This window comes from Trachypithecus francoisi, unplaced genomic scaffold, assembly GCF_009764315.1.
Source record: "Trachypithecus francoisi isolate TF-2019V2 unplaced genomic scaffold, Tfra_2.0 Lachesis_group17, whole genome shotgun sequence".
NCBI lineage: Eukaryota > Metazoa > Chordata > Mammalia > Primates > Cercopithecidae > Trachypithecus > Trachypithecus francoisi.
This window is the reverse complement of record NW_022681462.1, coordinates 21,503,057-21,527,324: the sequence shown is the minus strand read 5'-3', so window position 1 is coordinate 21,527,324 and position 24,268 is coordinate 21,503,057. Positions and strand designations below refer to the sequence as shown.

The following is a 24,268-nucleotide window of genomic DNA, read 5'->3' as shown; positions in this document are numbered from 1 at the left end:
CCAGGCTAGTAGTAGCCAGGAATAGGTCGGCCACCTAGGTGAGCGGTGCCTAGTTGGTCTTCTTGGATCTCAGCCATCCTCATAACCTTTCAAGAACTCATTCATGTGAAAAACTGCAAAACGTCCTGCTTACCTGCAATTACTAAATCCAGTGAGGTTACGATGCTCCCAGTCTAGAATTGTACCCTTCCCCCTAAATCCTGCTGGGAGTCTCAGGAGAGGGTGTGATATGCCTAAGGTACTCTCTATGATGTTCTGCATGGCGAACACTTGTTTCTGGTGACTGCGGTCACACAGGAATCGTTACCCGCTTGACACGACAGGAGAAAACAGGTCACAGATTAACTGGCAGCCACATAGTGCATATGTGTGGTAATATGCGGGGAAGGGTAGCACGCAGATAACTTATCTGCCTAAGTGCATGCTGAGTGGATGCAGATCACCGGCCGAGCACCTGGGGGCGGGGCTTTAAACCCTGGACTAAATCCACTCCTGAGCGCTCCAGGATATCTGCTGGCAGGTGCACTAAGGAGGTACACAGCACGTGTGTTTGATGATGCAGTCCAATTGGGGAGTGGATAAAGTGCGTTTATTTTCTTCTATGTTTGTTTTTGTAAAAAGGAGAAAGGAAGCAAAAGACTCCTTCCTTCCAGACCCAGTGTCCACTGAGCTTGGAGTGGGTGGAGTAGGGACCAGCCCCCTAGGAGAAGGTGTAGGAATAGAAGGCAACGGCATTGGTGCTATAGTCCATGGGAAAGAGGTGCCCGATGTGCCTGGCCCCTAGGCTGGCCCCTCCCAGAGCGGAGGAGTGCCTCAGCTTCATCAGGGTGAAGCTGGAGAAGAAGTTCTGAGCCTGGATCTCTCTGCCCTGGGTCAGCGCCAAAAGAAAACCTGGAGGGAAGAACACAAGGACAGAGATAAGAGGAGACCAGCAACCTGTACGGGGGCCAGGAAGGGAGACAAGGACGCCCAGACCCTGAGGTACTCCTGTAGAGGTGCTGGAGGGGCCTACATGCCGAGTCCCCCGCACACAGGGTGCACTGGGTACTTGGGTATTGGAGCCTGAAAAATCGTGGGTACTGGAGCCAGCAGCCCAGGGGGCCTGCCCTCCTCTCAGCTCCAAAGGACCCAATGCCAGGAACTCCATGGTAGCAATGGGAATCCTTGAGCTACTTCAGAATGTCCAGTGGAAACCATCCAACTGCCTGGCATAAGGCTGCCAGGGCTAAGCAGCCAGGCCTCTTTTCTTCCGGCTAGAATTATATTGACTAGGGATGTCCCCACAGGTTATCACATGCCAGTCAGTGCTCCAATTTTAAGTTTGATCTGTCTTTAACTTTTAAAAAGTGGCTATGATTCAATAAATCATTTGGAACACAGCATGTTTTCAAGAGTTCAAGGAAGGTGGATGGGACATCATTAAAGGGCTCAGTGGCAGAGTGAGGCTGAGGGCCTTAGATGGGAGCATCAGTGGCCTGTCTAGGCCTCAGGGTCCAGGAAGCAGGTTCTCTCTGGGGCAAGCAGCTTTCCTGGGCTACCTCCTTTCCAGCCCCGTCCCCTGGCCTTGCCCTTCCAGCCTCCCCGCAGGCTCACCTTCCTTCAGCAGCTCCCAGCTCTTCCACACGGAGCCCACGCACAGGATGGGGAGTCCAATCTCGCCCTGGAACAAGACCTGGGTGGAGAGCAGAAAATGGATACGGGGGCCAACCTAGTCTCTCCAGTGCTGAAGCAGGGAGTTTCCTATGAGCAACCCACCCTATCCCGGTTACTCACCCTCAAGCCAAGAAACAGTAGATAGACTCAGGAAAGGGAAAAAAAAAAAAAAGGAAGAAAATAGGAGAGACTCAGAAAAGCCAAGGAGAGAAGAGGAAGGAAAAAGCGTTGAGCAACAATAGAGAGGAAGGAAAGAGAGAAGTGAGGGAAATTAACAGAAACATGACTGAACTGAAATGAACAGAAAAAAAGGGGACAAGCTGGGCACAGTGGCTCATGCCTGTAATCCTGGCACTTTGGGAGGCCAAGGTGGGTGGATCACTTGCGGTCAGGAGTTCAAGACCTACCTAGCCAACGTGGCAAAACCCTGTCTCTACTAAAAATACAAAAATTAGCTGGGTGTTATGATGTGCGCCTATAATCCCAGCTACTGGGGAGGCTGAGGCACGAGAAACACTTGAACCCGGGAGGTGGAGTGGGAGGCGGAGGCTGCAGTGAGCCAAGATCGCGCTACTGCACTCCAGCCTGGCTGACAAAAGTAGACTGTGTCTCAAAAAAATAAAAAATAAAATAAAAAAATAAAAAGAAAGGGGACAGCACACACACACACATACATTAAACCAATACAATATATATAAATACAGATTACAGGTCAATTACAGAGGTGGGCATTTGACCAAATAACTTTTTTGTTACAGACATTCTGCAGAATGTTTCTCAGACCCTAAGTTCATTTACAATAGTATCCAATTTACACAGGATTTGATGGGATAGTCCCATCCCCAGTGGGAAAGGACCACCCCTCGCCCAGCAGCTCCCCACCTTCACTCCCACCTCAACTTACCGGGTCAATCTCGGGCAACACTGCTACAATGTGTCTGCCCAGCATCTCTCCAGCCTTCCTGAAGATATAGCGGGAAAGGGGGTCTCCCTGCTGAGCACCTGGGGTAGGGAGGATGGAAGAAGGGAACTGGTGAGAAATGAGGGAGCTGCCATTCCTGGGCTATTCTCTCTCTGTTGCAAGGCAGCCACCATGGGAGCATCCTGAGCTAGCAGGAGTCTACTGCAGGATGGATGCCTGCCTCGTGGCAGGTGGAGAAGCAAGTCTCCACTGACAAACAGCTCTGGGGACCCAGGACCCTAGATGAACAGCTGGATGGGACTCCTGTCAGTGCCCTCCACCCACTTCTAACAATCTGTTGTTGGTGAGCCTGTTCCTGGCTCTTTTCTAGAGGGGACTCAGTCCAGCAGGATCGAAGAGAGCGCTAGAATGCCCTGAGGCTGCAGGAACCCAAATTAAGGCAGGATGGACCGTACAGTGGAGAAAGAGCAATGTACAGATATACAAGCCCTCTGTTCAGCATCTCCTGACACCCAACAAAATATGCCTAACCTCTCTATAATACCCTAGTTCTTTGAGTATAATTGGCAGGAAAAAAGAGTTACAGATTTGTCCAAAGGACAACTGCTTCATAAATTCCTCAGAAACAGGCATACAGCCTACACAAGCCATGACAGCTATTAAAGAGAAAAACACAGGTAATACAAAACTGTCAGCACAACCCACGTGCCCTTCTGCCTCCACCCCAAGGCCCACCAGCACCAAGGCCTGTGGTAGCAGAGAACAGAGGTCACTCGGTGAGAGGAAAACTGTTGTCCAGTCCTGTCTGAACCCCACTCAATCTCCCAATTAGGGATCTTTGAAGAACAAAGCCACATAAAACCCACCCCGCCTCCAGTACCTTCTGCAATTTTCCGGCAAAACCCAGCAAACCTGCATTTATCAAAGTCCCTATACAGGTGAGTGAGTATTCCTAGCCGATCTGGCACCTGAGAGGAGAAAGGGCACAAGAGAGTTATCAGAAGCAAAAGAAAATCCCAATCTGCCCACCAAAGTTGGCCTTCCTAATGTCTCTACTGTTGGAAAAGCTAGAATAATTTTTTTTTAACTCCAAAGTACAAGGATTTGAGATTTCTCATTTGAGAAAAGTTATTTGTTTTCTCTAACATGGACTTCATAATTTCTTATAGATTAGTTTGAAGGCAGCACAGAGAACAGAATTGTGTTCACCAAAGTCTTTCCTATAGTTTCTTGAGCTGTTCTTTTTTTTGTAATTTTTTTTTTCCTTTTTAGAGACAAGGTCTTGCTGTTACCTAGGCTGGCCTTAAGCAATCTTCCCACGTCAGCCTCCTGAGTAGCTGGGTTGGGATGCTCTTGAAAAGATTTCTTTGGTCAAAGGAATCTAAGGAATATTGCATATTGTAACTCTCCCTTGGGGAGTCACAATGCACATTAGCAAATTAAAGGCTCTGAGAAGTCCTATAATCAAGAAATCAATTTGTTTCTCCCAAAACTTATTTGACCACAGAAGGCAGGTCCTTCCAATCCCAACAAACCTACACATCTTTGACACCTCTAAGGTCCTGAGGAACCAACGGTTCCCCAGAATACATTTTTTTTTTTTGAGACAAAGTCTCACTCTGTCGCCCAAGCTGGAGTACAGTAGTGCGATCTCAGCTCACTGCAACCTTCGCCTCCCAGGTTCAAACAATTCGCTGCCTCAGTCTCCTGAGTAGCTGGGATTACAGGCGCCCGCCACCACACCTGGCTAATTTTTTGTATTTTTAGTACAGACGAGGTTTCTTTTTTTTTTTTTTTTTGAGACGGAGTCTCGCTGTGTCGCCCGGGCTGGAGTGCAGTGGCGCGATCTCGGCTCACTGCAAGCTCCGCCTCCCGGGTTCCCGCCATTCTCCCGCCTCAGCCTCCGAGTAGCTGGGACTACAGGCGCCCGCCACCGCGCCCGGCTAGTTTTTTGTATTTTTAGTAGAGACGGGGTTTCACCGTGTTAGCCAGGAGGGTCTCAATCTCCTGACCAGACGAGGTTTCACCATGTTGGCCAGGCTGGTCTTGAACACCTGACCTCAAGTGATCTGCCCACCTTGGCCTCTCCAAGTGCTGGGATTACAGGTGTGAGCCACTGTACCCGGCCCCCAGAATACATTTTTTTTTTTTTTTTGAGACAGAGTCTCGCTCTGTCGCCCAGGCTGAAGTGCAGTGGCACGATCTCGGCTCACTGCAAGCTCCGCCTCCCGGGTTCATGCCATTCTCCTGCCTCAGCCTCCCGAGTAGCTGGGACTACAGGCACCCGCCACTGCGCCCGGCTAATTTTTTGTATTTTTAGTAGAGACAGGGTTTCACCGAGTTAGCCAGGATGGTCTCGATCTCCTGACCTTGTGATCCGCCCGCCTCGGCCTCCCAAAGTGCTGGGATTACAGGCGTGAGCCACGGCGCCCGGCCCAGAATACATTTTAAGTAAATGTCTGAGGGGGTGGGTGGTAAAACTTGAGCACTTACGGCAATGTAGTAAGCATGTTATATACTATTTCATTTGATCTTTGTAACAACCCTATAAGAATGACTAAAGGATAGAAGAGGGAGCAGCAGACCTATCAGTAGAGTTTGGAACCAATTGGCTGAGTCGGGATAGCTTAACAGTTACTAACTGCACTTCCTATAACAACTGCTCATCAAGTGATTTCTCTGCCTGGTCCCCTCCTATTCCTCACCTTGGCCTAGCCGGGGCTCCTCTTTCATCATCAATCCCTCAGCCCCGATAATCCAGGCCCTACTTCCCAGCATCTCTATTTTCCTTCCTTGGTCCTGGTCCCAGCCCCAGCCCCAGCCCACCTAAATGGCTAGACAGGAAGACTAACTGGGCCTCACAGGTAACTATCAAATAAACTCATCAACCTTGTCCTCTCCCTTTCACCTTCTCTCCCGCCTTTCACTTCTGGTTCTGCTCAAGGCAGGTGTTTCCTAACTTACCACAAAAGAACACGGCACAAACAAGGAGGAGTCAATCCCCAATGCCCTGGGGAGGAAGATGCATCTCCCCCAGAACTCTCCCTGTCTACCTCTTCAGGGGCTCTCTTGACCATTCCAGGCCAGAAGCAGCTCACAGCCCAGTGCATGCGTTCACACTCTACCTGCTGTCTCTGCCCTCCGACCTCACCCTGAACTTTTCATTCTAGCCTAGAATGCCATCTGCTTTCCCTTCCCAGCAGATTCTAGCTGCCCAATAATGAAGTCTGCCTAATCACTTGTCCCTAAACCACCCCCTCCTCATGACTGACACCCTCCTAGAATGCACCTCCTAAAATGCACCGTCCTCACCTACGACTTCACCCTGCAACTCAGACCCACAGCTCATCCTACTTCCTGCCCACCCACCCAGGCCCTCCTCTGCATCCACTCTTACTTGGAGTGTTTCACCGCCCTACCCCCAAGTGTGCATGCTTCCTGGGAGCAGGAGGAGTACCTGGAAATAGTTGAACATGGCCTGTTTGACGGAGCCGATATCATGAGGAGCCGCCTCTAGGTTGTCGATGGAGTCAAACACTATTTTCACAGCTTGGTGTGCGATCCAGTAGGCTGCAGGGAGCAGAGAGGGCTAAGAAGATGGGAGCAGTCACCTTGAGCTCATGAGGAAGGAAACTCAGATCCAGACAGGTTAGTGATCTGCTTGAGTTTTATACAAATTAGGTTTCCTGATTCCCAGCCAGGGGTGGCAGGGGGTGGGAGAGGGGGGTGGGGAGGTCTCTAATCAAACAGTACCTGACTGACCAAGATAGGAGAAAGTTGGAGGGGGAAGACAGAATAGGTGAGGCTGTGTCACACCAGCTGCTACCCAAGGAGAAAACAAGGTCAGTCTGTTGTCACAAATACCACCGGAGTCACTGCCATGAACTGGACCTCAAGGGCCCCTGTGAGAATACACACACGCTACTTGGAAAGCGGTGATGGTGGGAAGGGCTTCTACACCCCTTTCCCCTAGCCGACTGGTATGCCATCTCCTGGCATCTATGGCCTTACCCTCAGTTTCAACTCCTCCCTAAGGACAGCAAGTCAACACAGGCAGGCCCCTGTACTGAGGGATGAATCCGAGTCCTGGGTGCAAGTCACTGCTGGAGAGCAGGGTCAGCAGCTAGTCCAGCATTTGTACCTCTATGATCTCAGTCATGATCCTGCACATGGAATGGCCTGTTCAGGAGTTGTCCCCAGGAAGCCCCAAGGGCTCAGTGAGCCAAGGGTAGGGAGAGAAAGACATGGAGTGAAGGAAGGGCCAGATCCAGGACCAGGAGCTGGGCCAGTCAGTGAGCTCACCTGAACCCTCATCACCCATCATATGGCCCCAGCCACCGCAGCCACTCTCAGAGCCATCAGGGTTGATAAGTCTGCAGTTGGAGCCTGTTCCAGCTATGAGCACAACTCCACCTGGGGAAAGGGAATAGGAGGCTCGGTGCGGCCAAGGCCTGGCACAGACCAACAGCTTGCTGCTGTGGAAAGACAGGACAGAAACCAGCCCCAGGCAAGGGATCACCACCCAGTCCTGTAGAGGAGAAAACTGGGCCCAGCTAGTTTCCTGCCTGAGGGTGAGGGCCTGGGTCTCAGAAAAACTCCAATCCCATAATGCCCTTGTCTAGGGGGACAAAGAGAAATGCAAGCCTGCACCTCTTAGAGGGAATGCGGCTTCTTGCCCAGCCGGTTTTCCAGTGACTCTACCTGCTTTACTGAGATTGTGCTAGATCTGTTCTCATAGTGATATTCACTCATACCCTAAACCATCTTATGAATACAACTACTTCTATTTTATAGATGAGGAAACGGAAACTCAAGAGAGTTTCGGAACTTCATCAACATGGTATAGCAGGCAAAACAGGAACTGGGATTCAAACACCAATCCCATGACACCAACACTCTTACACTATCACAAGGCCACCCCACTTCCTCCTCAGCACTGACAGCTTCCACAGCCTGCCTTCCTCACCACACCGCCCCCAGGGGTTCCCTCATCTGCAGGGGAGTTATGTTTAACTCCACTCCTTGATTCCCATCAAGAGACCTTTCTTGCCCTCCCTCCTGCTGCCTGGTCCTTGCTCTGGCAGAGACTTAAACTACTGAAGGAGTCGAGGGGAATATAAGAGAGGCTGCCTTCTGGATATTTGCAGAACAAGTTTTGTCAGCTGTATCTAGGGGGCTTTCCCAAAAAAACCAGTTCTCACTCTCACCCCTCCCTCCACTTCCTCACCATCCGGTGTAGCTGTGGCGATGGAGCCGGCGGCATCGGTGGTGATTAAGTAGCTTTCACTCAGGTAGGGAAATCGGTCCCTCAGCTCCTCGATCAGGATCCTCCCCGCGTCCTCCTGTTCCCCACCGCTCAGAGATAGGCCCTAGGCCACGTGGGAGGTGAGCGAGTGTGCAGAGCCCCAGCCCCAGCTCTTTTCTCAACCCCCTCCCCGTCCTGATGCCTGATTCCTGTTCTCCCCATCTGGCCATACCCTGCTCACCCAGCCCCAGTCCTCCTTTCACCCCACACAATGAACCCTCGGAAGGCTGTGGTTTATAACCAGGTTGTTCTTATAGAACAACCTGGACTGGGGATGGACAGAAGAAAGATGGATTCCACAATGCCAGCTTTGGAGCTTGGGAGGGCGGTAGTGCTCTTAACAGAAAGAACAGGCAGCAGGGCAAGGTGAGGGGCGATGGAGAGGTAAGTTTGGTTTGGAACACATGGGGTTTGCCCATGGCTGCAGAACATCCCACATGTATGTCCAGGGAGTGGCTGGAGCTACTGCAACTTGGGAGAAAGATTTGAAGCAGGAGTAATATTAGCTAACATTTAATGAGTGCTTATGGGTCAGGCTCTATACTAACTAACCGCTTTGCAATGTATCATGTCATTTTACCTTCCCAACATCTCTGAGGTAGCTACTATCCATATTTTCCAAATGAGGAAACTGAGGCTTAGAGAAGGTAAGTAACCTACACACGGTTACTCAGATACTGAGCAGCAAAGCTGGGATTCAAACCAAGGTCTCGGCAGCTCTCCAAAGCCCTGTGCTCTTCCAACACACTTGTACTTTGTAGGTGGCAACTGAAGCCATGAGACTGGGTGAGATTATGACGGTTTCGACACCAGGGACTAAGTCTTGGAGGTCTTTCCCTCTACAGTCATCAAACTCATCTAGTTCGAACTTGCTAGCTGTCTCAGTGTCACTGATGGCTGAATTCCCCGGCTCCACCCCAGACTCACCAAGCTTCGCAGTGGTACCAGAGGATCCACCCCTGCTTTCCGTTTGGCCCTGTTCACCATCTCATTGATCCTCTCCACACACTTGTCTGTCCCGATCAGCTGGCCCCAATCAAAGGAAGAAGGAGTTACAAAGGCTTACAGAAGCTATGTTGCCCCTACAGGCTGCTCTATGAGCCCCAGCCACCACCTCAACAGGAATTACAGAGAATAAAATCAGAACCAAGCCCTCTGATCCCCTCAGTGTGGTTTTTACCCAGTGGTTTGTGCTCAGTCCATCTGCTTCTGCCAGGATCTTTCCATCCTCCGAGACTAAAAGGACCTTGGACCGTGTGCCTCCCCTACAGAACACAAGAGGGCACTTGGTCTTGCTCGGAAAAAACCCGCAGAGAGAACTAAGCTTGTGCTGTCCACACTGGCAGAGCCCAGTGTGATGGAAGACACAGTTTCAACAAACTCAATCACCACTCCCAAACCCGCCTCTATGGTTCAGTGTTTGCGTGCTCTTTAACGGAAACATAATTCTCACTCCTTTTCCCTTAGGGATGTCCTCCTTATCCTGCAAAACTCTACTTACACTTCACCTAGTCCTGGAAACCTTTTCTGAGGTGTGGCCCACCCCCAAGAATTAGTTAAGTCTCCATTAGTCAAACCTTCACAGTGCCTCTAAAGTTATTAAGGACTCCTCTGTATGAAGAGTGTGTTCAGAGGCTTTGTGTCCACCTCTTACTAGACTTCAAGTTCCACTGGGTCAAGCTCCTGATCACTTACCCTCTCAGCACTAGCACAGGAACTGGCACGGGCAATGCTCAGCAAACACTCCTAAGAAAAATGGCACATCTCTCTGCTTCCCTCACAATAGCTAAAGACTGCCTTTCAAGATCCAGGTGTCTTTAAGACACCTTTGGGAGAAATGCTGACCACATGACAGGGTGAGTTCATACATACTTAAGCAAGTAAACCGTCAAATGTTGATTACTGGGGGTCACGATAGGTCACAGGGAGATCTGTGGTGGTGGGATATATGTTTATTGACCATTACTTTTACGAATGGAAGAAGAGGACACTGAAGACCGCTCATCAAACTCAAAGAGGACATGAAATTTCAAGGGGGTAGTTAATACATGAGTTGGCAGATTCAACATCCAAAAGAATGTCTTGACGAACTGGAAGAAACGGATCATATCTTACAGATGACTATAACAAGGATGAATGCAGACTTCTATACTGTTTTTTTTGTTTGTGTGTGTGTGTGTGTGTGTGTGTGTGTGTTTTTAAGTGCTACAGATCCAGGATGGGAAAGCTCATTCCCTTTTTTTTTTTTTTGAGACGGAGTCTTGCTCTGTCGCCCAGGCTGGAGTGCAGTGGCTGGATCTCAGCTCACTGCAAGCTCCCGCCTCCTGGGTTCACGCTATTCTCCTGCCTCAGCCTCCGGAGTAGCTGGGACTACAGGCGCCCGCCACCTCGCCCGGCTAGTTTTTTGTATTTTTTAGTAGAGACGGGGTTTCACCGTGTTAGCCAGGATGGTCTCGATCTCCTGACCTTGTGATCCGCCCGTCTCGGCCTCCCAAAGTGCTGGGATTACAGGCTTGAGCCACCGCGCCCGGCCTGGGAAAGCTCATTCCTAATAATTTATGGGAAAAGACTGTGGAGTCTGTGAATCAAGAGTGGGGTGTGGCTGCCAGAGAAGTGAAAACAATTACAGATTCGAAAGTACAGTGCCCTGGCTGAGAGAACAGCCACCCCATTATTCCCTGATTTGACACACTCAGATTCACAGGATGTTGCCACTGACAGGGACGTAGCGATCTTATTTATCTCTATCCTCACTTTGCACATATGTAGCCCAGGGAGGGTAAATATCTTATCCATAGCCATACCCAGGGGCAGAACTATTACAAAAAGTTCAGTAAACAAGCTTCTGAGCAGAAAAATGCAATCTAGTGAAAGCAGCATGGCAGGCCAACAGGGATGGAGTGGTTTTCAGACATCAGGACAACCTAGCACTCTGGCTCACAGCTGCTCCAGCTCCCGGATAACCTCCAACTAAGATCTCTGTCCCGCTTTTCCCCACCCCCACTCCCACTCCCCACCCTGACCCCGCTCAGCAATTTCACACCTGACACCTGTTCTTCAAAACTCTGTCCGAGGTCAGGAATAGGAAAAAGGGGCTGCTTCCCCAGCTGAAGACAGCGGAGTGGGTGTTTCGTGGGAGAAAGGGGCGTGGTTCCGCCAAGAAACACAAAGGATCCCCCACCTGGGGTGTGGCTATTGCACACGCAGAGTCCCCGTAAGGCAGACGGCCGCGCGCTGCAGGGCGCCCCTGCGCGTGCACACACCTCTTCTCCGCAAGGTCCCACCGCCCAAAGTGCCCGGACGCCGTGGCTCAAGGCCACCAGCTTGCCAGCCTGGCCACGGCCTTCCGCCCCACCATCGGGCCCAGGCTCCCTCCGCCGGGCCGCACTCACCCCTCTATACCCCCATAGATCGCGGCCATGCTGCTGCTACCGTCGCCGCTGGTCCAGCCGTTCGCTTCCCTCCCCGCCTGACGCCTCCCTCCCTCCAGCTGGCTGGGCACCGCCCCGTGTCCGGAAAGCTCCGCGCAGCCAGCTGCCGCCCAGTGCGCGTGCGCATGGGCGGGGCGGGGCGCAGCGCCGGTAGGAGTCGGGGATCGCTGAGTTCCTCAGGCTGGCGTCTCCTCAGGGTCGCGCGACTGCGGTCCGCAGCGGCCCCTCCCGTCCTCCTGGATCCTGCTTCCAGAGATGGAGACTAATCCCAAGAGGAGGAACCAAAGAGGGGTATCTAGGTCCGTCGGACTGTTAGGACACGTCACTGCCTTGCCTGCCCCTTAGCGCCCGGAAGTTGCTGGCAGCCCCGCGTTATATTGCGCGTGCGCATTGCTCTTGGCCGCGTAGATTGTGACGCACGCTCGACCAGACCCCCGCGAAGCTGTGGGCCCAGGGACCTACGCTCATAAGCCTGTTACAGAAATTACTGTAGTGTTCAACCGAACATCTGCCACGCGATGGCGAGTCACACGGGCACACACGAACACTCGCTCAGATTGTTGCCCTGTGCTTGTGTGAGTGTACGGATCCGGGAGGAATTGGGACCTAAACAGAGTCAAGCCCTCGAGGCCGTCCCGGCAGCCCTGAGAAGGGAGCCTTCACCCCTTACTACCCACCCAGTTTACTTCTTGTGGAGGATGTTTGCAGGGACATAGGCTACTGGGAGAACTAGCAGTTACGGCTTTACAAGTTTTTTATTGCCTTTCCGCCCCCGTTCCGCTCCCTTTCCTTCAATGCGTCGGGAAAGGGAATGGGATCCCTAGGGGTGCAAATACAGGCCAGGTCAGGGAGAGCTGTGGCTCCTGAGGGCCTCCTCTGGCTCCTCTGGGCAGTTCTCGGCCCGCAAGGAGCAGCTTCACGGGCCAGGAGGGGCGGTCAGCTGCCCTTGGCATCTCTTAGGGGAAATCAGCTGGCCTATCACCGGTCGAACTCTGTCCCCCTTGACTGCCTGCCATCTTCTGGTGGAGAAACCCTAATAGGCTGCTGTGTCTGGTTATGCTTTAGTGAGAAAATTGTGCTTTTTAAGCTTCCTCATTTCCTACTGTACCACGTTGTAATTCACAGAAGTAAAAAATCGCTACATGCTAGATTCTATATCATGTATTCGTTTATAGAATATGTGCATATCATATATTCTATATCAGATGGAGAATGTAATAGAAGAGGGTAGGATTTTTTTATGCCTACCTACGACATTTTTTATTCACAGCACATTAGAGCTGGAAGATTATCCAAGACACATATTTTTAGAATTACAGAGTTAATAGATTCTGGTGCAATTAAACTGGGCAGGATTTTTGAAGACTAGATTGTAGGTGGATTTTGAAATAATTGTTTCTCTCCTGTACTACTGCAATGAGCCATGGGGCCTATGTGTATGATAATATTAAGTTTGTCTTTGTATTGCTTGTTGAGGCAAGCAAGCAAAAGGGAAAGTGCCTAGGTTTAAGACAAGAATTGAGTTGACCATTTACTAGCTGGATGATCTTGGGTGACTTACAGGTAATTGCTGCAGCCTCTCCTCTACAAAATGGAAATGATAAACATCCGCCTGCTGGGGCTAACGCAAGATTTAAATGTCAAAAGACTTTTGGAAACCATAAAGTCCTTCACAGATCTTAACTAACTTGTATTTACATTACCAATTAGTGTGTGCTGTCCTACACAGTATCCATATGTGATTACTGAGCACTTGAAATGTGGTTAGTCCAAAATGAGATGTCCCATCAGTGTAGAATACACACAGGATTTCAAAGACTTAGTACCAAGAAAGGAGTGTAAAATACCTCATTAGTCACTATTATATGAATCACATGTTGAGATGATAACATTCTGGATATAGTAGGTCAAGATTATAGATTAGTAAAATTAATTTTGCCAATTTATTACCTTTTTTAGTGTCGCTACTAGAATATTTAAAGTTTTGACCCACATTGTATTTCTGTTGTACAACCCTGTTGTCTCCATCTGGACCATAATATTTCAAAGTCACTGAGTGCCTATTTATGAAATAAATAATGGCCATATAATTGATTTAAAGAAGAAATGGCATTGAATAAATAAAATACATTGATGTTGTGTATTATAATTGTATAGAGCTCTTTTATGTACCTTTAACTTGTTTTATATGTACCTTTATCTTGTTTGATCATCCTAAAAACCTTATGAGAATGACACTTTTTTTTTTTTTTTTGAGACAAGAGTTTCACTCTGTGACCCAGGCTGGAGTGCAGTGCCGCGATCTCAGCTCACTGCAACCTATGCTTCCTGGGTTCAGGTGATTCTCCTGCCTCCGCCCCTCAGCCTCCCAAGTAACTGGGACTATAGGGATGCGCCACCACGCCCAGCTAATTTTTGTATTTTTAGTAGAGACAGGTTTTCACCATGTTGGCCAGGCTGATCTCGAACTCCTGACCTCAAGTGATCCGCCTGCCTCGGCCTCCCAAAGTGCCGGGTTATAGCGGTGAGCCACTGCGGCAGGCCGAGAATGACAGATTTCTAATCACATATTACAAATGAGGAAACGGGAGGCTCTAAAATAAAAGTAATAAGCCTAAGGCTCACACAAATAATATATGTGGCTTATTATGTGTGGGTAGTTAATATCAAGGGAAGGAAATTTAAGATGTTGCAATATAGCAGGGTATACAAGTGTACACTGGGCTTGCAACATCCAGTAGCTGCTCCCATGATGCTCACAAGGTTGATAAAGTTCTTTAAGAATCTGCAAGCTGCAGTCTTCTCTGTCTTCTGTACTTTGTCCCTATGACCCCAGGGAGGCCATAGTTTGGGGAAAGAGTGGTAAGAGAGACAATAGGAAAATATCTTACCTCACAAATCCACTTGCAATTTTGGGCCAGATGACTTTTGGTCAGGGTCCTCAACAGATTTTGTCAACTTAATTCACGAAACACAGCGACATCTGTTTTTACTCACCACAGTATGTCCAGGGCTAACCTCAGTACTCCACAAATGGCTTTGAGAGTGGTTTATAAACTATAAAGCATGGTGTCACAAACATGACGGGTAGCCAATGCCCAATGTGAGCTAAAGAAGGGAGCAAGCAAATTCCACAGCGGAAACTAAATGTACAGAACAGATCAGGAAGAGAAAGAGAAAATAAGGAGACGTGAAATTGTGAACTGAGAAAGCAGGAATTGGACATGTGGTCAGGGGGCCTCAAAGAGATCTAGCCCTAGTTGGTCTTGCATTCGAAGTTGCCAGTACATGTGTGACCTCAGCACTGTGCTTTAAAATAATCTGGTAGGTCACTTACAGGGTGACAAATGGGAAGGGAGAGTTTGGAGAAGGGAAACACTTACAAGGCTGGACATTGGTCCAGGTGAGAGTTGAACAAGCAAGTGATGGAGGTGGGGGTGGGGGACAGAGCAGGAGTCACGGGGAGGGAGCAAGGAGGGGGTCATGCTAACATCTGTTGATCTGGGATGAGGAAGTAGAGAGAGGCTGGAGTTCACTTTCCCACAATGAAAGAGGCAGAGGTGAGGGGCTTCCTTACCAAGGGTGGAGGTGGGACTCTGGGGCTGGCATCTGCAAAGCAAGGGAAAGACAGCCTACGGGACTGCCAGGACCAACCCAGAAGGGACAAGGGGTGCATGGGGTCCCCAGAGCACAGAGGCAGCCATGCACAGCTGGTGTAAATGTTCTGTTCTTCAAGTCTCTTCAGCCATGTAAGGGAACTGAAAGAAAAGAGGGATCTTATCTGCCTTGATCTTAAATTGTTCTGAGGGATGTGGGGCCTTAGGCCAGGGCAGCAACTGGAGCAAATCCGGTTAGTTGACTCCCTCTTCTTTTCTGAGCGTGTGGGTGTCTATGTGTGAGTTTATATGCATGTCCTGGCTTGTGTCAATCTATGCATAGGTGTGTATTTTTTTATATATTCGAACTTCTCTTCATATATGTTTCTAAGTGACTGAATGTGTCTACAGATGCATGTAGTTGAGATGACGTCCTCATGTATTTTTCTATATTAATGTGTCTACAGATTTCAAGTTAACATTTCAGTTCTCAAAGAAACCTAAGCAAGCCTGCATATGTAGGCACCTTTAGGCAGATGCGTAAATGTGCACCTGTAACTTACGCTGGAGCCAGCTCACACAGCTCACAAAGACCCAGTTTCATGTACAACTCTCCATCTTCCATGAGGTGTAATTATGTTGGTAGCTTGAAATCACCATGGTGGGAGTATTTACACCACAGAAATCGGTAACTGCTACAACTCAGGTTAGTATTATTGTTTCCAGAAAGCTGACCGTTAACACTTAACAGCGCACCACTGGGTATATGCCTGTGAGAAAGCTCATGGGCTGTGTATATCAGTGTATAAGCACACACTGTATATGAAAGTGTGTACCTGTGTAGCGGCTCCAATGTTTTACAGACTGCAAACTCAGGGGTACAAAAAGATAACTTTTTCTACAACTAAACTTGATTTCTGACTCAATCCTCCCCTCTCCCTAAAAGCAGAAAGCTTAATCCAGTTAATCATTTACAGGTAAACTCAGTCATTTCAGATTTCAACTGAGGTCCAACACTTGTCCTCCTCTTCTTGGCTCACCAGGGTGACATGTGACAGCCAGGGTTAAACAGCACTGCAGCAGCACTGAGGAGATGCCTCTGCTGAGATGTGCAGTTTTCTCACTGGGGCATTTGGTCTCCTGACATCTCCTAAGATTCCCAAGGCACCATGAGCCCTCCAGTTGCCCAGTCTATACTGCCATTTTGGGAATGTGTCTCCTTGTCAGGTGTCAGGGATGTTTATATCTCTTTCGTAGTGCCTAACTATACAACACTCTGTAAGATAAAGTGTATGTCCATTTTATAGCGGCAGAAATGCTCAGAGGTTAGGGACCAGATTGCCACAACGCCCTGTGAGTTATGGACGCTAGTACATGCTTTTGGTCATGATGAATGAGACATTGGTGCTTGAATAATCAGAATCCCCCATTCCATCACTGGACCCTGCACCAACTGTGACATCTCCTATGCTATGATATAGCAGGAAACCCAAAAATAAGTGTACATGGAGAGATGGCTGGGAGGTGGAACCAATATGAATTCTGTGGCATGTAAAACCAGTGGAATAAGTTTCACAGACCTCCCCTCCCAAGCCTGTCTAGTTCCTTTATCAGGATGTAGTTATCTGGCTTCTAGATGGAGCCCTGGTACTGAGCTACCAACACTGTGTGTCCCAGAAGAGAGAGGCAAAGAACTCACAGCAGTGGGGTGGGTTTTTCCAGAACAGACCTCCTCTGGAAGAGGCCTTGTGAAGTTGCTGCAAGGAAACGGTGGGCAAGGTTTAGAGGGAGGGGGATCTCTTCCAGGCCCCTGCCTTGCCCATTAGCAAATGTGCAGAACTCATAGTTCCCCCTTTTATAAAATTGTATTTTTTTAAGAGATAGGGTCTCATTCTGTCTCCCAGGCTGGAGTGCAGTGGTGTAATCATAGCTCACTGTAGCCTCCAGCTCCTGGGCTCAAGTGATACTCTTGCCTCAGCCTCCAAAAGAGCTAGGACTAGAAGCATGCATCACCACGCGAGGCTAATTTTTAAATTTTTTTTGTAGAGATGAGGTCTCGCTTTGTTACCCAGGTTGGTCTTGAACGTCTAGCTTCAAGTGATCCTCCTGCCTCAGCCTCCCAAAGTGCTAGGATTACAGGGGTGAGCCACTGCACCTGGCTGTATTTATTTTTTGAAAAAAAATCAATAATTATAATTTTTCGAGATAACTTTAGATTCACATACAGTTGAAAGAAATACTACAAAGAGATCTCAGTTTCCCCCAGTGGTAACATCTTTTACAACTACAATATCACTACTCAGGTATTAACGTAGATACAGTCCATCAGTCTTTCAGATTTCTCCTTTTTTTTTTTTTTTCTGAGATGGAGTTTCACTCTTTCGTCCAGGCTGGAGTGCAATGGCACGATCTCAAGCGATTCTCCTGCCTCAGCCTCCCTAGTAGCTGGGATTACAGGCATGTGCCACCACACCTGGCTGATTTTGTATTTTTAGTAGAGATGAGGTTTCTCCATGTTGGTCAAGCTGGTCTCAAACTCCTGACCTCAGGTAATCCGCCTGCCTCGGCCTCCCAAAGTGCTGGGATTATAGGTGTGAGCCACTGTGCCTGGCCCAAATGGTGGGTGAATTGAGCCATTGCAAGGCATATACGTAGCTGTCAGAATGCTTTTTCTTTTGTCTTTCTTTTTATTTATGTATTTATGTATGTATTTATTTATTTATTTTTGAGACAAAGTCTCGCTGTGTCGCCGAGGCTGGAGTACAGTGGCGCCTACTGGGTTCACACCATTCTCCTGCCTCAGCCTCCCAAGTGGCTGGGACTCCAGGCACCTGCCACCACGCCCGGCTAATTTTTTGTGTTTTTAGTAGAGATGGGGTTTCACTGTGTTAGCCAGGCTGTTCTCGATCTCCTGATCTCATGATCCACCCGCCTCGGCCTCCCAAAGTGCTGGGATTACAGACGTGAGCTACCGTGCCCAGCCCCAGATTTCTCCATTTTTTTATCATACCCATTTTTTGTCTTTGTTTTTGTTTGTTGAGATGGAGTTTAATTCTTGTCGCCCAGGTTGGAGTGCAGTGGCACCATCTCGGCTCACTGCAACCCAACCTCTGCCTCCTGGGTTCAAGCGATTCTCCTGCCTCAGCCGCCCGAGTAGGTGGGATTACAGGCACACACCACCACGCCTGGCTAATTGTTATAGTTTTAGCAGAGATGGGGTTTCACCATGTTGGCCGGGCTGGTCTTGAACTCCTGACCTCAGGTGATCTGCCCACCTCGGCCTCCGAAAGTGCTGGGATTACAGGTGTGAGCCATCACGCCCAGCCTGTTGTACCCATTTTTTTTTTTTTTTTTTTTTGAGACGGAGTTTCGCTCTGTCGCCCAGGCTGGAGTGCAGTGGCCGGTTCTCAGCTCACTGCAAGCTCCGCCTCCTGGGTTTATGCCATTCTCCTGCCTCAGCCTCCCGAGTAGCTGGGACTACAGGCGCCTGCCACCTCGCCCGGCTAGTTTTTTGTATTTTTTAGTAGAGACGGGGTTTCACCGTGTTAGCCAGGATGGTCTCGATCTCCTGACCTCGTGATCTGCCCGTCTCGGCCTCCCAAAGTGCTGGGATTACAGGCTTGAGCCACCGCACCCGGCCTGTTGTACCCATTTTTACAAATACATGTGTGTGTTTAGTTCTAGTTTTATCACATGTGTAGGTTCACGTATCCACCACCACAGTTGAGATACCGAGCTGGAATCCATCTCTAGTGGTATTTCTCCAGTTCTCCTCCTTGTATACTCACACTCCCTTTCTGCCTTGAACCCTGGCAGCTAATTTGCTCTCCATTTCCAAACTTTTGTCATTTCAGGAATGTTATATAAATAGAATTGGGTTGGGCACAGTGGCTCATGCCTGCAATCCCAGCACTTTGGGAGGCTGAGGTAGGATGATCACTTGAGGCCAGGAGTTCAAGATCAGCCTAGGCAACATAGTGATCTCCGCATCTCCCCGTGTAATTTTAAAATAAAAATGAAAATAATTTTAAAATAAAAATAAAAAGTGCCATTTTAGTGACACAGTCACACATATAAATCTCTCTATACTCTACATAAAGGTTATAAAGTCATGGCTCCTTATCTGAATCCTTGAGCCTCAAGGAAGAATGCAAGACAGAGCCACCTCTGGGGCTTTCTTCTCAGCTCCTGGAGTGGAGCCTGGCTGGAACCCACCTTCCCCATCTGCCTTTAGGCATCTGGGAAGCAGCCCAAGCCTGGGGCTGAGTGAGGGCTTCTGGGAGAGCTCCTGCTGAGACAAGGGACAGTCCCTGGGGGATGGAGGAAAGGGTTGTTGGGGGAAGGAAGAAAGCAGAGGCTGTGAGACTTGCTCCAGGCAACTGTCTCGACTGGTTTTGCCACTTCCTACCAGGTTCCCAGAAGACTCTCCTTCCAGCCAGAGTGCCTTCTCCCAGAATCCTGAGGGTTTTCAACCCCTCTTCAACTTAACAGTTCCATCCTTCACAGTTACATGTGTACATGAGCAAAAGCCTGCTCCCATCCAACCTGATTCTCTCAGGACACTTCTAAGGGTGCCCCCTCCCCTGTTGCCCAGGCTAGAGTGCAGTGGTGTGATCATGGCTCACTGCAGATTCGAACTCCTGGGCTCAAGTGATCCTCCCACCTCAGCCTCCCCAGTAGCTAGGACTCCAGGTGCACACCACCACATCTGGCTAATTTTTTATAGAGACAAAGTCTCCCTGTGTTGCCCAGGCTGGTGTTGAACTCTTGCCTCAAGCAATCTTCCTGCCTCAGCCTCCCAAAATCCTGGGATTACAGGCATGAGTCCCTCTCTGACACTCTGAAGCTAGAAAGTGAGAAAGAGGGGCTGGGAGAGTCAACCAGCTGGGAGCATTGGGAGGCTAGAAAAGAAACGAGTTAGAATGGACTGGAGCAGTCAGGAAGGCTTCCTGGAGGCAGTAGTCTTAAAAGACTGGTGAGACATGAATGCATAGAGAGAAGGGGCAGGAAGGGCACTTGGAGTGAAGCAAGGGTGGGGCGGAGGAGGGGTTTGTGCAGGAGATGGGGTCAGAGCTGGAACTCAGAGTGTCATGCTTGGGTGCTTGTGGCTGGTGGGCAGGGCTAGGCAGCTTTTCTTCCCTTCACCTGCCCAGGAGGTCTGGACAGTGACCTGCAGGCAAGAGACTGGACAGAAGAAAGAGGACGGGCCAGCCAGTAGCTTAATCAGTGATACCAGTCCCCTTGCATCATGATCTGTAGGTCTCAGAGAGTTCCTGGGGCTGACTGCAGCCAGTCCTGGCTCTTCCAGTACCTGCTAGAGGAGAGTGAGCCCAATAGTCTGGTTTGCGCAGAACTGAGGAGGGCTCCTGGGACATAGGACTTTTCCATTTTTAAAATCGGAGGAGTTGGTCACTCTGTGAAGAAATCTCTTCCAGAGAGGGGGCCAAGAGCAAGGCTGAGGGAGTGACCGCAGTGATCCATGCTATCGGTAGTACGACTTGAGTGTTTTTAGGAGGGGAAATGTTTGGTTTTCAGTTTTATAAAACTGTCTTCCAATAACTTAGGGCAGGATTTATATGTTACTGCAAATAATAAAATGAGATATTCATAGAATGGATTAAACTGATCCATAGATCAGTTCGGCAGTGTTTCCCAATATTTCCTCAAGAGATGTTAATGGGTACCTCCAGAACACAGGATTCTTACGGTCCTTGGGAACACTACGTCCTCACAAATCTACCTGTCTCACCCTTACCCTGGAGAAACACAACGTACTGCCCATCAGTAGATTGAGGCCCAGAAAGCCCCAAAGGAGAGAGACTTGTTTCATCCTGTTCAATGGCTAAAGAAGCAAGGCTATTTGCACAGATGTAGTCTGGTTTCTCAGGTGGTATTGAGTCCCTAATACATTTTCGCTGCTACACACACCACAGGTTTTCTCTTCCATCGAGTTTGGAAAACTCTGGAAGTGAATATAGATGACAGGATGCCACCCACTTTATGACCCTGGAGTCCCTCTATCAACTCAATAATCCCACAGCCAGGTTTTAAGGATAAATCAGGTAGAAGTGTACTTTCTATTCTTGTTTGATTTTTTTTCTTTAATAATCCACTGGCTGGATTATGACTGGATTAATACTGGATGCTATTCAAAGGCTACAAAATTTCACCTCCCCACATGCCTCATACCAAAACCCTAGGCCTGGGCTTTGTTTCCCTGAGGTTGGGACCAGCAGCAGCTGGGGGTCCATGCCCTGGAGCCAGCTCATCACTTCTGAAGGCTTCAGGAAGATGCAGCAAGCTGAGGCCTGGCAGCATGGGAGAGTGGGGCTGGCCCTCCACTCTTTCTTTCCCTTACCTTCTTTTCTGAGGCAGCCCTGAATATCCCCCAGATACTGTTTCCGAAAGACTTCGGCTGCTCCAGCCTTTTCTGGCCCCTGTGGAAAACAAGTCAGGTGGCTTTCAGTTCTCCAGACCCAGGCCAGGGCCAGATCAGGGCCAAGAGGTGTCACCCAGGACCTCTCATGGGCCCTCCCTAGCATCCTGCCTCTGTCTGCATAATGGACTATTATATCAAGGGAGGCCATTGGAGTTGTTGACACAATGGATTTTTCTGTAGTCATGAACCCCCAGCTGGAGCATTAGGAGAAGAAAGGCAGGAGAGGCGGGCCTTACCCAAGACCTGCCCTCAGCTCTGCAGTCCCCTGTCAGGGCAGATGGGGCAAGGATTAGTCAGAGTGTGCAGGAGCAGGCAAGAGAGGCAGTAGAAAAGGCAAGATTGGAGGATGGCTTGGAGAGTGAGAGGTGTTCTAGGAGGCGATTTGGGCCCTGGTAAAACTGTGAAGTGGTACAAGTTGGGCTCTAGAGGCCTGAGAGGTGGGAGTGGAGTGGGCACCCTTCCACAGGAATCCAGGTCTTGTGCTGTCTCGTGGCCCAGGCACTGTCCCCTCTCCACCCTCAAACCCCACTGGGAGGAAAGTCAGGTAAACCAGCACCCACTGAGGATCCCAGCCTAGGCTGAGGAAAAGCCACCTCACCTTCCCCAGAGTACTGAGATCCCAGACATGAGCATGACGGCCGGTAAGCTGGGGCTGCCACTTCTACCCCAAAAGCCGTCCACTGAAAAGCCCCGGAAGCAGTGTCAAGGGACATAACAGCATCAAGCTCAGAGACCTGACGGTGGATATGTGCAAGGATCGACTGTGTGTTCCAGTGAGCGGGCCTTCCTCTCCCCACCTTTCAGGACCCCGCCCCAGTTAGGGCTGTGCACTTTAAGAGAAGCCCTAAGGGAGAGCAAGTATTGGCCTGGAGGGGTGTTCTTCTGATGGCAGGGGCACCGTGACAGGTTATGCACAGGTGCTGGGCTTGGGCCCTTCGTTACACCCTCTTTATTACGCTACATCCGTGGGCAACCACCCAGCCCAGGGCCAGTCTTACTGCTGAGCTGTCTCTGCTCTTTCTCAAGAACGAGTGGAGCTGGAGGCACCATCAGAAAGGCTGGCTGGCCCAGTTGGTCCCATGTGGCCAGGCATGTGCGGTTCAGTGGCCTGCTGAGGACTAAGCAGAGGGGACAGCAGCGCCTTTCCTGAGACAAGTGGGAAGAAGGTATCAGCCATGGCTGACCGAGCGGTGACCCACGGCCCAACACAGAGCCAATTAGCAGCCACCACAATGGTGGTGGGCTCGCTGCAGCTTCCACAGGAGGTCCCATGTGCAACCGGTGTGTCAGGCCGAGTTAGCACCAGGAGGGCTGAGTGGAGTCCGACTGGAGGCTACCTGAGTGGGAGAGCGTGGGTGATAACGCTTCCCTTGGGCTCTCGGGAGCTGAGCCAAGTGAGACATTCAAATGCCTCTGCCCACAAGTGCATGTGGGGGTGCGTGCATGTGTGTTGTGTGTCTGCGTTGTGCACGTTTGTCGTGTGTCAGTTGCATGTGCATGCTTGCTCATGTTCATGGAACATATTTAGTGCATGCCTACTTTGTTTGCACTGGGAATTCTGGGACTAGACAGGCCAAAGTCCCTGCCCTCATGGAGTTTACATTCCAGTGGGAGAGACAGAAGATAAATGCACATCAACTGTATTGTCTTGTAGTGATAAGTGCTATGAGAAAGTCAAAGTGGGGAATGGGCTGGGGTCTGCTGTTCAGCTAGTGTGATCAGGGAGGCCCCCCGAGGAGGTGATCTTGGACCGAATGATGAGGAGGCAGCCTGTTGAATATCTGAAAGAGGAGGGCTATAGACAGAGGGCAGAGAGCAGGGCCAGAGTGAGAGAAGCTGCAATTCTACTATGCTGTGTGTAGTGTGGACAGGAGGAGAAGGGAGATACCATATCTGGGGTGGCATCTGGCAGCCCAGATGGGGGCAACCCTCAGTAAGAACATACTTGCCCAGCTCAACCCTGAGGGGCAGCTCCGACTCCCTCCCTAGGCCCAGCTCCCCTGCGTGGCGCACACGGGCCTCCCCTGCTTGTGTAGTCAGCGCCTGGGACTGCCCCTGTGGGTACCCCTGGCTCTGCAGATCCCGCTGTGTCCACATGGTGTCCAGCTCCAAGGGATGCCCAGGAAGAGTGATCAGGGCTCATACAGCCAGGCTTGACCCTGGGACCAGAGCCTGAAGCTGCTCTCGAAGCTGCATTCTAGTGACCAGAGGCACAGCTGCCCATGGATGTTCTGGTATGTAGGACCCACTGGCAGATGATGGGATGGGCCTGCCCAGAGAACTGAGGGGACACTGGAGACTCCATACCAGGCTCTCCCAGCCCCCGCCCCCAGACTTTCCCTTGGGGTTCAGAGGCCTGACGCGGTATGCAATTCCAGCAAGTGAAGCAACCAGGGCCGGGCCCTGGGAAAGCTGGGGAGCCTTGCCTGCCCTCACTGCCCCAACCACCTCCCCTCCATGGAAAGGGCAGGCTCCAGTCCCTAGCAGAGGGGTGGAGAGCCAGTTTCCAACTTTGGCCTCCATCTCCCAAACCCCACAGCCCTGGGATAGAGAACCTCTTAGGTCCAGGGCAGGCAAAGCTCAACTGGCCCTGCTTCAGGTGACCTCAAAAAAAATTGGGTAGATGCAAAGAAAGGGAGGTGAGATGGGAGTGACAAACTGTTGTCACTGCACCAAACTAGCCAGAGGCTGCCTTTGACTGGGGAAGACTGATTTGGGTGTCTCGGGAGGATGTCAGGTGTGAAGCTGTGTCTGTGGGCCTGCTACCTGTGTGGATTTGGTGTCTAGGTTAGTCTGGTACCTTTCTGCTTGCTTGGGTGTCTGTGAGTGAGTCTTCATGTGCCCACATGTCTACCTGTGCACTCCCTGGGAGCCCTGCACTGCCAGCTGCGGGGGGCCTCTCTTGTGTGTGCCTTTCTGTGT

At 50.1% G+C, this 24,268-nt stretch overlaps 1 protein-coding gene across 2 annotated transcripts; it reads right to left on the bottom strand.

Annotated features, from left to right (window-relative positions):
- Positions 1-567: 567 nt before the first annotated feature.
- Positions 568-12,594, bottom strand: NAGK (N-acetylglucosamine kinase). 2 transcript variants are annotated; one of them, XM_033175019.1, is made up of 10 exons: positions 11,273-12,594; positions 9,061-9,145; positions 8,808-8,906; positions 7,803-7,944; positions 6,878-6,988; positions 6,033-6,145; positions 3,456-3,543; positions 2,558-2,655; positions 1,594-1,672; positions 568-891 (listed from the first exon to the last, which is right to left on the bottom strand). In XM_033175019.1, exons 1-10 carry the CDS (start codon positions 11,299-11,301, stop codon positions 701-703), a joined length of 1,035 nt encoding a protein of 344 aa, XP_033030910.1. In that variant the 5' UTR covers positions 11,302-12,594; the 3' UTR covers positions 568-700. The 2 variants fall into 2 exon arrangements, with proteins under 2 accessions (XP_033030910.1, XP_033030912.1); XM_033175021.1 differs by having other exon boundaries at positions 10,924-11,323.
- Between the last annotated feature and the right edge of the window lie 11,674 nt (positions 12,595-24,268).